Source organism: Poecilia reticulata, linkage group LG16, assembly GCF_000633615.1.
Source record: "Poecilia reticulata strain Guanapo linkage group LG16, Guppy_female_1.0+MT, whole genome shotgun sequence".
NCBI classification, from domain to species: Eukaryota; Metazoa; Chordata; class Actinopteri; order Cyprinodontiformes; family Poeciliidae; genus Poecilia; species Poecilia reticulata.
Genome location: NC_024346.1, coordinates 21,598,916 through 21,612,852, shown reverse-complemented (window position 1 = coordinate 21,612,852; position 13,937 = coordinate 21,598,916). Strand labels below are relative to the sequence as shown.

General features: G+C 40.6%; 1 protein-coding gene across 1 annotated transcript; it reads right to left on the bottom strand.

Annotated features, from left to right (window-relative positions):
* Positions 1-1,694: 1,694 nt before the first annotated feature.
* sox4b (SRY-box transcription factor 4b) lies at positions 1,695-6,161 on the bottom strand. Its single transcript, XM_008432184.2, has one exon. The coding sequence runs from the start codon at positions 5,557-5,559 to the stop codon at positions 4,291-4,293; it is 1,269 nt and encodes a 422-aa protein (XP_008430406.1). The 5' UTR covers positions 5,560-6,161; the 3' UTR covers positions 1,695-4,290.
* Positions 6,162-13,937: the final 7,776 nt, after the last annotated feature.

The window sequence follows — 13,937 nt, the reverse complement described above, 5'->3', positions numbered from 1 at the left end:
TACTAAATCTCCAGCACTTATTTTTATATTATAGTTCTTAAAAATATATATTTTCAGCAGGTCTGAAAAAAAAACTCAACCAGGAAAAGGTTGATTCGTGAATCTCTATGCAGTAAATAACAAGAGTACCTTTTTTTCTCAGCCCACGTGCTTTGCTCTTAAAACCCACCGTTAGAAAGGAGTAGATAGACATACCGTGTCATGCATGTCATGCAACGCTCATACATGTTCACACACTAACACACATCCAGCAGACAGACAGGCATGCTCGTCAGCGATGCTGGAGGGCTCTTGGCGGACTGCTGCTGCCCATCCCCCATTGCACGGCCCTGTCTGGGAGAGGGGGAAGGGGAATCAGAACTGTCTGGACCCCAGCACAGCAAGCAGCAGTGACACAAAATAGAATTTCTTCTAGTGAGGCAATAAGAAATAATCCCGATCTAATTTGCTGCATGGTATATTTATAAAGGTGGATTCTTGTCTTTCAGTCCATATCTTTAAGCAGGCATTTTTAATAATGGCTCTCAATTTTCCTTTAGTATGTTCATCGTTTAAATGCTGCACGCTTCTTCAAACGATCTGACAATTTTTGACCATACACTACTTCACACCATGAGGAAATCTAATATATTAAGCACTTAATGCAGTCATGTGGTGCTGGGGAGGAAACAACAAACGCATTCTGTTTACAACTTGTGACACCAGCCTGTTTTCTGCTTTCACACAGGAGCAGCATAGTTTCCAGCTACTCTGTTCACAATTTGCAACGCCTTGAGCTGAAAATCAATTTTTCATGTGCAGAGACTTCTGTCTTTGATATCACACACACACACACACAAAAAATGTGCCACACTCTTTAAAGGACCAGATAGTATTTAAGAGTTTTTGTAAAATCTTTAGCTGGTCCATGCAGTGCGGTGACGTAATCATCGACATTGGCAATGCAGGTCTCAGATCAGCGTGCCCACCAATGCATGACACAAACGTAGCCCTTTTTAAATCCTTTCAATGAAATAGATGCGAATTTATGCCACGTCTAGTTAATTCTAGGTTTGTGGGTTTTTTTTCTTTTGCTTAAGGTCTGATTCAGCTTTCTAAATGCTTATTAATCCAGATGTTGGTCAAAAGTAAAAACACATGCCTGTGGGGAGGCAGTTTAAATGTATTGATTCTGTGCGAAACTGATGTATTTGTAAAGTTTTATCCCACAAATCTTTCATTACTTGTCATAAATCTAAAAGTATCTACTGAACTTGTTTTTTGTATTATTTTTCTTTTACACACTCCAGTCAGTTTGCTTCCCTTTAAAAGTGTCTGTATGCGTGACATTTGTTCAGGAACATATCCCAAAAACAAACTGAAGTGGCTTTCTCAAAGCAGTTTTCCATCACTGCTAGATCATTTCTTATTGGTTGTTTAAAGCACTTAAGCCTAATCCACACACTGAGACTCACTATCAGCTGTCTTTGTTTACCCAACAAAATTAAAAAGATAGAACTGCTAAGAAAAAAAAAATCTGGCGCAGTGAAAAGATGTTTACATTTTACTCTCCACTTCTTGGATTTTTGCGTCATAATGCATGAAACTAAATGTTGGCAGTTATCCTGATGATCCTTATGTGTTTGTCTTTGCAGTTTCACCACTTTGTGCTGCAACTGCCAAAAAACACTGAATGCAATAAAAGAGCTCAGGAGTTTCAGTTCCAGCTGATATTTATTTCCTTCCTTGAAAAAGTTCTGTACACAAGTTTGTATCAACAATCTGACAGGCAGTGAATGGACAAAATTTAGCTGGCATGAGTCAACCTACCCCTTTTTTAATCAGAAAAAAGAGGTGGCTTCTTTGTTTATGGCATGATTAAAGACAATAAATGATAATTCTACACAGCATATTGCACAAGATGGATGAAAAATAAAGTTAATATATTTAAAAATGCTTTCATATATTTATATATTTATAAAAAAAAAACAACAAAAAAAAAACAACAGTCTGAACTGACCACCTTAAATGTAAGTAAGGATGTGTAAAAGATAGCAGTTCTAAACAGTGCCTGTCCTCGATAGCAACAACGTACATAAACACACAATCTTTTTGCTTTATGGTACAGTCAAATATACAAAGATCAAGTTCATTGATTTTTTCCTCTTTTTTCTTCTCCGTTCTTTTTTCTGAAAAAACACAACAGCTAATAATAACCTGAATCTGAAATACAAATGCTATTCACCATGCCATAAAGATACTAAAACAATTATTAGCTAGTAGTTAGCCGACAAGTAGAAAAGATTATATATTCAAATACAATGAGAAACGCAGTACAAGAAAGTGTTGCGCAACTCAGGTCAGAAATTTGAATATGCTTGATGTTGTCATCTTTGTTTGTTTGTGATATGGACAGCCCGCCTCAATCCACTGGCCGAATGGCAAGATGTGACATCAGTGAGTGAAAACATCAAGAAACAAAGTCAAATTTAAAGCTACAATCTTCAAGACGTTGGACGCAAAAAAATATGATTAAGAAAAAAGAAAAAAAAGCAAGCGACTGCTTTTTAGGATAGTGCTGCTGTTTAAACCACATGGTCCCACAGGAAGAGCCTCTTAAAAAGACTCGTGCTCCTGTGTCTTTAAAAAAAATGAGCCTGCAGTCTGGCACTGTAAACGTTGGAAAAGGGGGCTGAGACTGGTGCTGCTTTCAAGTGCTGTCGGAAAAATTGCAATTATGTCCTAATCACCTTCACGTCTGTGCTGCAGATGTTTAAGGGTTTGACATCAAAGAGGACTTAAAGAGTGTTTCTGGATTTTTTATTTTTTTTTTTCCTTTTTGTGAAAGAGGACAAATAAGGCCGGCCTACCTACCTGATTTCTACTAACTCACCTTTTCTGTCAAAAAAAGTGGAAGTGTATCTTTAAATTTGAAAGAATAAGTCCAACAATAGGCACCGCAAGGATACAAAACGGACAGCTCTACTGTTTGATCTAATCTACTAAAGTAATTGAGCCTGAAGTAACAAGCTTACCATAAGCACTTGAAGGCAGCATGAAAAAAAACCAGCCTGTTGAGGGCATTAAAAAACAAGGAAATCCAATACAGCTGTATTAGTTAGGCTACACATACCCCCGTGTTCAATATAGATTTGTACAAAAATACACTGAGAAAATAATCAAACTGTTTCTTCTCTTTTAAGTGTCCAAAAAAGTGTGTACATTTAAATATAAAAAGGAAATTAAAAAGGTTGTGTGTTCTTAAAACTCTAGCCCTTCGCCTGAGAAGGAAATGTGACAGACACATACATACTGACAGGATCATGTATAAAAGAACTAGCAAAACAAAAGATGCTTGGCCCAGTATATAAATACAGCATCCCCATATAAAAATGGCATCTGAATACATGTACAAAACAAAACAAAATAGAAATCGCTGATGATTTCTCTATAGCTATGGTCTGGAAAATAACATTATATAATTTTGGTCCTGATAGAGGGAAAAAAAATGTAACAATACAGTTAAGCACAGACTTGAAGTTGTGTTTGTGTCCTGAAGTGAGCTGGTGATTATTTCAAAGTCCTTTTTTTTTTCTCCGTAAAAAAAAGTAGAACCGAAGTGAGCGCCACCTAGATCCTTTTAAATAATCCTAATACTAGTTTACAAACTGCTCAAACAGTCGCACAGAAAATCTCAGCACAAGATATAGGAACAAAGTAGGCTATCATGCTAAACACGCTTTTTTTGTTTCTTGAGAAAATAACTTTTAAAAAACATCAACCCACCTCGGTTTTATTTTAAAAAAAGCCTCTTGGTGATGCAGTAAAAAAAAAACTGTCGCACGGCAGTCCTAGTCTGTACCTTTTTTGTTTGCTTGTTTTTTTTTGTTAGTTTGTTTGTTTGTAATTTTTTTTTCTTTAGTGGCAAAGTTCACTTGGCGATTGGTTAAAAAGTTGTGAAAATGTCCCTTTTTTTCTCTCAAAAATTCATTAACGACATTGATTAAGTGTACGGCGGACCGCATAACGTGCAAATCAATCACAGTTAAGTTACTCAGTTTAAAAACAGTCCTGCACTGAGCTGTCAGGAAGCTCTCAGTCTGCCTTTTTTTTTTCTCTCCTCTTGTTTGGACGGCTCCCCTCTGACTCCCTCAGTCCAGGCATCCGAAGAAAAGTCCCGAAAAAAGCAAGTTATTCGCTTTAGAGTTAAGCTTTCCAAGGATTTGCAGGGACATGGTTTGCAGTAGTGAAACCCACTGGTAAGCAGGAGCTCCTCTGTTTCTGTTTGCGTCTGCGAGTCTTAGCACTCAGTCAGTATGTGAACACCAGGTTGGAGATGGTGGACTCCAGCCAGTCTCCCGATATCATCTCGCTGACTTCGGGCGTACAGTAGTCGGGGAACTCGAAGTGAGATCCCCCGCAAACGGACTCGCCGTTCAAGTCCCAGTCCCTGTCCAGGACCGAGGAGCCGAAGCTCCCCAGCGACATGTTGTCGAAGCTCGGACTCGGGTTGACGTCCAGCAAGTCGTCCTCGAACTCCTCGTCCTCCGAGGAAGACGAGGAGGAAGAGACAGAGGAGTGCGACCCAGAGGGAGTAGGCGAGGAAGCCCGCCGTGTGTTGCTGTATGTGTGGCCGCTGCGGCGCTCCGAAACTCCGCCGAAGCTGCTGTTGCTGCTGCTGCTGCTACTGCTACTGCCGGGGGAGTCGGCGCCTTCCTCTCTGCCGCTGGCCGCGTCCTCGTAGAGACTGAGCGGGTCGCTAGAGTCCGCCGAGCTGCTGAGCGTAGGGCTAGCTGGCACCACCACGGAGGACGTGGGACTGACGCTCAGACTGGCCGCGCCGCTCCCGAAAACGTATACTCTCTTGGGCTTCTTGGCATCCGGTATCTGCTTGGCAGCCGAGGAGACAGATTTGGACTTGTAGAGAGAGTTGTGGTGGTGCTCTGACGGGTGCTCAGATGCAAACAGTGAAGCTTTGGTGCTACTGCTGCTCCCGAAAAGTGATTTTTGGGGTTTGTTGCTGCTGCTGCTGGGTGATTTTGATCCGTTCTTCCTCGCAGATGAGGACGTCTTAGTGCTGGTGTGGTTTGAGCTACCGGTAACTTTTTCTCCTCTATCACTGCTGCTGCCAGCCTTAGATGCGCTCGACTTTACCTTCTTCCTCGGTCGGTACTTGTAGTCGGGATAGTCCGCCATGTGCTTAAGTCGAAGCCGCTCTGCCTCTCTGATAAAAGGAATCTTGTCGCTGTCTCTCAGCAGCTTCCAGCGCTTCCCCAGCCGCTTAGAGATCTCTGCGTTGTGCATGTCCGGGGACTGCTCCATGATCTTCCTCCTCTCTATCTGCGACCACACCATGAATGCGTTCATGGGTCTCTTGATGTGGCCGCTGGGAGTTTTGCACCACGCCGGGTTCTCCCCGAGCTTGTCGCCCGCGGTGGAGGAGGCTGCGGAGCCCGCCGGGGAGAGAGGCGAGGCGGCCGGGTCCAGATCCATGCTTGCCCCGGAGTCGGAGCCTGAGTCCCCGGTAAAAAAGGACAGCGCCTCGGCGGTGCTCTCTGTGTGGCTCATTTTCTGCACCATGCTGTCCGGTTAAAGTAAGAGCGGGATGCTTGCTCTTTCTCCCCCCTCTCTCCTGGGTTCCTCTGGTTCACTTTAAAGCAAACTCAGCTCTTTTCTCCCACTCTGACAGTTTGTGCTGAGTGCAAACAGTGCAAGCAGTTATTCACTCCTGAGATGCGCAGGATACTCGAAAACACAGTCCAGAGTTGCCTAAAAAGGCTACATGCAGGAAAAAAAAAGTTTAATTTCCAGGTGCTGTTGGTGTTAAAACAGTTCGTCTTTGTTGTGGAGCGTATAATCGGTGTTGGAATAAAAAAAATTTAAAAAAATAAAAAAAAGAATCAACACAGCCCTATGATCACTGAACACAATCTACACAGCTGCAGGAGCAGAGTGCCCACACATGCGCTCAGGCACTTACAAAGGGCCCCCAAGTATACAATGTGTAAAAGTAAGTGCTTTTTCTCTGCATCTACTCCAAGAATCAAAAGCCGTGCATGCTGTGGTAGGGGAAAGAAGAAGGAAAAAAATAGAAGCTAGAGCAACTCACACTCCCCTGCCTCCCATCTGCAAAGACTAACAGTCGCTGTTTCAAGCACCCCTTCAGACTGCTGCCCCCCTTGCCTGCATTTATTCCTCTCTCATACAACGGCGATAAAAATCCACCAATCAGACTGCCCCTACGCTGTCGCTACGCTGCTTGGGGCCAGGCCACGCCCCCTCTCGCACCTGATTGGCGAGCAAAGGATTCTAATAATAATCAGCGCGTGCAATGAGAAGCCTCGTGTCTGACCTCATTCCAGAATACAACAAGAAACTTGATTTTTTTTTTTTTTTTAAAGAGACACGGGCTAATGTTATGAACCCCCCTTTTCCACTACCCTGTGACGGCCCATGTGTCTATCATTAACATATAGGTTTTGCTATATGGGAAGTCAATTATAGTTGTGCTGAACACACAACCAGAGACAGATTTAAAGAAATACTGCTGCTCTGTTTGTCTCAGTATTATTGTGAATGGGGAGGGCATGTAATAATGAATAAACGTGAAGACCCTAAAGGCAACCAATGTAGCTGATATAAAATATGTATCACTTGATAGTAAACATCATTTTACACCTACAGTACTACTATTATTATTACCACTACTGTTTGTTGACTATTAAATACAGTTGTTATTGTTAACTGCAGGTGTCCATAAGTGATCCACATCCTGCTAAACAACAGTTGAGCGTCTCTTGCTCATTGGCACACAAACAGGCAAATGTCTTTTCAGAATCGTTGAGCTGGTGTTAAAGAAGTCTGCAAACCTTAGGTGCCTGGGGCTTTGTAGCCCTCCCTTTCTCTCTCTCTCTCTCTCTCTCTCTCTCTCTCTCTCTCTCTCTCCTTCCGAGGCGGGACTGGGCGGTCTTTTGTCACATAACCAGCCCCTTTCTAGCACACCAGACCAGACCAGACAGACAGAAAAAAGAAAAGGGCAGAGGAGGAACGAGCAACAAGCCCGCCGCGAGAGCGCACAACATCCGCACAGCCCGAAACTGTGAGAAGTTCATTTTCCCGTGAAGAGACAAAAACAACAGCAGGTGTGGGAAGGCGCTCGTAACTTGCATAAGAAATTGGTCAGATGTTGCCACACAGTTGAGTTTCAAAGTTGCGTGCAAAATTCAAAATCCTTCATTTTCACCTTAAAACAATTTCAAGTTCGTAACCATGCAACGTTTTAGGGGAGTTTCACAGGTTTATTTTACCTGTTCTTACTAGCAAGTTCTACTTTGTGCTGTGTTTGGAAGGAATGACATGCAATGAAGAAAAGAAAATCAACAGAAGCCCTAAAAAAATGTATGGTTTCCTCAATACAATCAGATCTATAATATGTTTTATTAAAGAAAAAATTGTTGCTCTCCAAAAGGAAAAGAAATGGGAAAGGATTGCAATCAATGCATAGTTGGAATACCGCTAGATGGCGTCGCAGAGCCAGAAAGCACTTTACCATGCATGGCTGTGCTGGAGAGAAGTTTAGTGAGGGTAAAAAAGAGATCAAGTCAGAGCAATGAGAGCGGTTAGCAGGGGTAAGTTACATAATGTCTCTGTACGAGAGAGCGCCATCCAAGCAAGACTGCTGGGCAAGGAAGGAGGTTACTTGCTCCAAGGTAAGGTGGGGGTATAACAAGTGAAATTAACTCGAAAATTACAGCAGTTTGCTCTTAGTGAAATCAGCTTGGATTGTAATTAGCGCTTTAATGATTTCTGCAGACAAACTCTCACGTACATCTCTGGACTTCGGAAGTATCACCGAACTAGAAATAAAGACAATAATAATAATAATCAATTTAACTTATAGCGCACTTTTTATTAATAAAAATCTCAAAGTGCTACATGGTGCAGCTAAAAACAGATAAAATCAACAATCAAAAACAATCAAAAAAGACAGTCATTTAAAAGTGGAGTAGGTTTGTCTAAAAAGAAAAGTTTTCAAGCCAGTTTTAAAATCGGACAATGATTGCGGGGCTCTCAAATAGTCCGGGAGAGAGTTCCATAGATGAGGAGCAGCCACAGCAAATGCTCGATCACCCATAGTTCTTAGTCTTGATCGAGGAAGGTGGAGAAGATTACAGGCTTGAATTACAGGGTCTAGAAGTTGAATGTGAAGTAAGGAGGTCCTTCAGGTAATCCGGTGAGGTTCCATATAGACAGTGATGGGTGATAAGTGCAATTTTATACTGAATCCTATAAGTTGCAGGAAGCCAGTGAAGCTCGTAAAGAGTAGGTGTGATGCGATCAAATTTACGAGCTCTCACTAGGATCCTGGCAGCACTGTTTTGAATGTACTGAAGCCTCTGAAGGTGTTTTCTGTGGACTCCAATAAACAGAGAGTTACAGTAGTCGAGCCTGGAGGAGACAAAGGCATGAATGAGGGTCTCAGCATCAGTACGGGAGAGAGATGAACGAATTTTGGAAATATTGCGAAGATGAAAAAAACGGGTTTTAAACAGGTGCTTCATGTGATTTTCAAATGTGAGATGGGAGTCCATTTGAACTCCAAGGTTTGTAACAATGGAGGAAATAGGAATGTCTTGTCCAGAGAACAAAATACTCGTCAGAGTCGAGGATTGAACCTGGTGAGGCATTCCGATCAGTATGGTCTCGGTTTTGGAACAGTTCAACTGAAGAAAATTATGGTTCATCCAAGTCTTAATCTCCTCCAGGTAGGACGTTAGCGCAGTAAGTGAAGGTGAAGTAGAAGATGATCCCGTTCTAATGTAAAGTTGCAAAAAGGGGTACAGTTAAAAAAAAGAAACGGAGACCAAGAGAGATGGTGAGATGTTCTGTCTGTTAGTAAAAGGAAAGCCACAGCTGATTTGAACCCCAACTGGGAAGTCAGTAAGAAAGAATAACAATATACTGGATGCATTTCACTGGATGCAATTATGCTCAATATGGCCTCATATCTGCAGTGCATCCAAGGAAAACGACGGGTAATTGGGCTCCAATTTGTGTGTTCATGGAGCAGAACTGCAATGGAAATAAGAACGTTAACTCACAATCTTGCACTGCTGTGCAATGCCAATTTAATAAGGAAATGCAGGAAAACATTTTACATAAGTGAGTCCTATAGAAGTGGAGGGGCTGAAGAAGGAGTCCTTTAAATAAAGGTTTCCATCGAAATATGAGGGGAAAAATAAAGTTCAGTGGAAATGAGTCCTGGTAAAGTAACTCAAGAATGTCCCTAATCTTAAAGGGAATTGTTTTCTTTTTTTAAGTTTGACTTTATGAGAATTGCATTATTTAATAGCCTACATGTAACAGATAACTCTGTTGACATAGTCATTTAGTAGAAATCCAGTGCAGTAAGTTATGGATCTCACAACTTAGATCTGTCAAGATACAGTATTATATTTTAAGATTTAATTTACAGCAAAACCCCTTATTAGTCACAAAGAATATGGAGGCAGGATGTAGTTTTCTGTGTGAAAAGCATACTGAGAGCAGAACATGTGAAGCACTTCCAGAGTTTTAACTAAACAGAAAAGTAAGGTAGGATAAAATAAAAATAAAATGGTGCTAGCTTTAAGCCAAAACATCTTTTTGCTTTTGTTACCATTCCCTTCATATAAGACAGTCACTCTGACAGTTATCCTTTGAAGGTAGGTATTGCAAAAACTTGTATTTTAAAGACTGTACAATTGCATTTTTTGGTCTTGGCTGCAGAAAAATCATCTGCTTTAGCCCTTATTTTTATACAGTGCACTCCTAAAGTCAAACTTCAACTTATTTTTATTGGCATTTAACATGAAACACCAAAACAGTCTGGTTCATATTCATGAAGTTGAAGGAAAATTTTGCATTGTGTTTTTACAAAAACAAAACAAAAAAACATTCAAATGTGGCATGCATTCGAATTTTTACTTATTTGTAAAATCTCCATAAACAGCAGTTAGAGCTGCATGTCTTTTGGGTTATTTCTCCACTGGCTTTGTGCATCTTGAAATGTGCATTTTTGATAATTCTTTGTTGCAAAATATGCTCAGGCTCAGAAAAACAATGAAGCGCACTCCTTGATTATTGACTTTCACATTCTTTTGCATTTTTGCTGTGTCCCCTACACGATCAACTATCAGTTGTCTTTTCAACAAAGGAGTAAGCCTCTACAGCCCCTCCGGAGGTAAAATAGGCCTCTTGGCTGCTTCCCTGATTAATACTCTCTTATTTATGACTCTGCGATTAAAGTGTTTAGTAACTTTGTCAATGTGCTATTCTCTTTCCTTTTTCAGGTGATGGATTACGCAGTACTTAGTAAGATGTTTAAAGCTTGGAACTCCATGTTTAAAGCACCCCACTTGACAGCTGGCCTTTTTTGTCCTATTCTATTCTATTCTATTCTATTCTATTCTATTCTATTCTATTCTATTCTATTCTATTCTATTCTATTCCAAATAAATAGGACCTTTCACCTACTTTTTGCTTCACAGTTCACTTGAATACACACCTCTGTCTCTTGGCAGACTTCTCTGTTTCTTTTGCTTTCTCTGTAGCCCTCCCTCCCTCCCTCCCCTCATCCCTTTCTGTTTTTCAGTGTACACATTAGAATGTGTAACATACACACACACACGCAGACGCACACGCACACACACCCACAAGCTGAAAGGATAAGCAGAGCATTCAAACTTTCCCCCTCTCTTTCTCCGTCTCATTCTTTTACCGCCATTGTTTCCGCGAGGTACAGCTGCCACGCGAGTTGGAGTGGGTCGCGTGCCAACCCTAATCTCAACAGGTGTTCTTTTTGTGCCCCTTCCATCCCCCCACTCCCCACACCCCTTTTGCTCCTCCTACCAACCCCAAACTTTTTTTTGTCTGTGTTTGTTCTTTATCTTGCACTTTCTCGCAACTTCCCTGAACATTTTCCTTCTCCTGCTCTTAAAGATGCACTCTAAGCTAAACTCTCGTGAATGTAAAATCAAGTTGGTAGTAATAAAGAAGTGAAAGAAGACATGAAATCTGAGATGCACTTTAGGTCGCAGACATAGTTGAAGATTACCTTGAAACATCTGTAGAATAAATGAATATAAAATTATCATATAGGTATTTAAGTCCGTAGAAAATATTTTACAGGCTCACTTTTGTTTCACATTTTGCTCATTCGTCTTCCCTCAGGCAGCTGCTCTCCTCACTTCTATGGATAGGTGTAGCAAAGTCAAGTTTCCTGTATCTGTAACCTGAGCAGTGCATTCTCAAAGTATGTGAAAGTATTGGTAGATATATCTTACTTTGTTGGGGAACTTACATGACGTTCTCCCATAGGCTGAAGTGCAACAGGAAGTCTTTCTACCTCTCTCTACTTTGTATGTGTACTCCCTCCTCTGCTTCTGCTCTCTCTAAGCCCTCTCCACCCCCCCTCAGCTTTCTGCTCAGTTTAGATCAGTTTGCTTTATTGGCATGAATGCTAGATGAGGAATGCTGCCAAATCTCCCCCATCTCCCTTTTCTTTTCTCTCCCCCCTTCTCGCTCCGCAGATAAATCCGATCTGAGGTCATCTGTTATTCAGAACAGTGACACCATATGGTCTGCCACCCACTCGAAGTACATCTAGTTGGTTTCATGAAAACTTAAAATCTTCCCATATTTAAATATTAATGGAGGTGTGTATTGACCAGCTGTCACAAACACTACTTAGAGTTTAGCCGGCCCGCACTTTGAATCTTTAGCAGTGGTACGTTCATTACCAACATGCTGATCTTTCATGACACAGCGAGGCGAGTATGTTGGAAGAAGTTGTAAAAACAAAGGGTTAAATCCTGACATGAGTAAACTATCCAGTTGGCTGCGAGAACAAAACATATATTTTAAATAAGGTGCATGAACATTGACTAACAGCAAACAGGCTCGACGAAAGCCAGCAGTCATACAAACAATTAAGATTCTACCCAATCATTTGCTAATCCCAGCCAAAACTTGACCTTTATAGCAATTAAAATGCAATGCTTAAGGCCAGACTCTTTTTAAAGAAAAAAAAACAGTGGAGGTGCTATGAATACAGACAAGGGACTGTTGGGAATAGACTGCCTTTGAATTGTGAATTAAAGAAGTGAGAAACATTTCAGTTGTTTGTGAACCTTTTTTTAATGCAAATTTTTGAATTAATTAGAAAAATGTTATCACCTTTAATACCCCTGATTATTTCCAAGTCATTAATAGGCAAGCTTCTGTATCTGATGTAGAATCCTAAGAAGAGTCCTAACTAGTGCACAAGCATGTGGAAATCTGGATGCTTCCACTGAAATAGTTTAATGCTCTCTAAAAGCAAAGGTAAATTGTGGATTGTGTATGTTTATGAGTAAACGTGCCAGTTAAACACCAGAGGTAAAGAGCAATCTCTGCCTCCTCAGACTGAAATAAAAAGGGTTTAATAAGTGAGATGAAAAGATTTAAGACTTATCAAAGCTGAATGTTGGTACAATGTATGAAAAGATAACTTATTGAAATAGGGCAAGTTCTTTGCACTAAACTCAAACTCTATTTTATTTGGAATTGAATGTTGTGCACAACCAAGAGACTACATTTTGGCCTCATCTGACCAGAGCACATTTGGCTACATAAAATACCAATAAAAACCTTTGCAGGACGCAGTATCTGAGATACAACACAATTGCATTTGGATCATTTAACACTCTCACATATATTCCCTTGATGTGATCTGATCAGCTCACCCAAACCTTTACTGGACAAGAGTAAATGAAAAAAGATTGAACCAACAGTTCATTGTTTCCCTCCATCACAATGGATACAATGAAGTTCTTTGATTTATTATATTTCTACTATCAACAACGCCGGTGTTGCTAGTAGTGTGTTTTTACAACCCTCTAACAGACAGATGGCTAGTTACTGTATATGTGAAATGTATTTATTCACTGATATTTAGAAAAGGTTGTTTGAACAGGTGTTTTTTTTTTTTTTTACATGTACACACACGCATGCACAGACAAAAACACACATCTGAGTACAAATACACACACACCTTCAGCAGCTAAGTGTTATCTTATCCAGAAAGAGCAGCTGCAAAGTATGACCCCAACTTAGCTGTTAATGATTTGTGATGTGTAACTCGGAGCGTGCATGTGTCTCTGGGTGTATATGTATCTAATTTACCACCTCGGTCTCTCCTTTCCCTAACTGACAGGAGCCGATTACTAAAGATCCAGCTCTGATTTGTGAAGTTCAGCAGGTTGAGTTTGAACATCTGTCACATTTCAAGGTTGTCTCTGTCAGGGAAAGCAAACACAGGCAGGGAGAAACTACCAGGGCAGTGATTAAGCAGAATACACACATGCACACACACGCACACACACACACACACACGCACATGCACACATATTAAGCAAATTTGTCACAACAGTCTGGTATATGTATAACATTACATATGTTTCTTAGACATTATGTAATGTTCTCATGTCTCCCCATACAGTCTGGTTGAATTAGGCAATGGGAAATATTTAACAATAGATTTTCAGCAACAGTGAGTCTGTTCATCATACCAAGTTTAATGTGTTTAGTTAATTAGTTTTCATTTACACTAACCCCATGATGTTGCATAGCAACAATGCTTTCTTTAGAAGCATGTAAAATGAAGATATGATCAGCATATATGCCTTGGGAAAAAAAATAAAAACAATGCTTTGCAGCTGAATATTTTTAGATACTTAGGGCTACAGATATACAGGTGTGCAGCTGTGTGTTTTTGCATTTCTTACTTTGTAAGGCAAATTTTTTTGTTGAAAAAAGACCTGCCTCTGCTTATTGAGTCAAAAGCCTGGGCACTATAAGCAGAAGTGTTTTTGGGTTTAGGGGTTTGATTTAGGACTAAGGTATGAACTGAATTTAGGTTAGTGTTAGTTTTTGGCATG

Excerpts from the sequence above, each read along its gene's own strand:
- sox4b (XM_008432184.2), bottom strand. The coding sequence starts at position 5,559 with ATGGTGCAGAAAATGAGCCACACAGAGAGCACCGCCGAGGCGCTGTCC.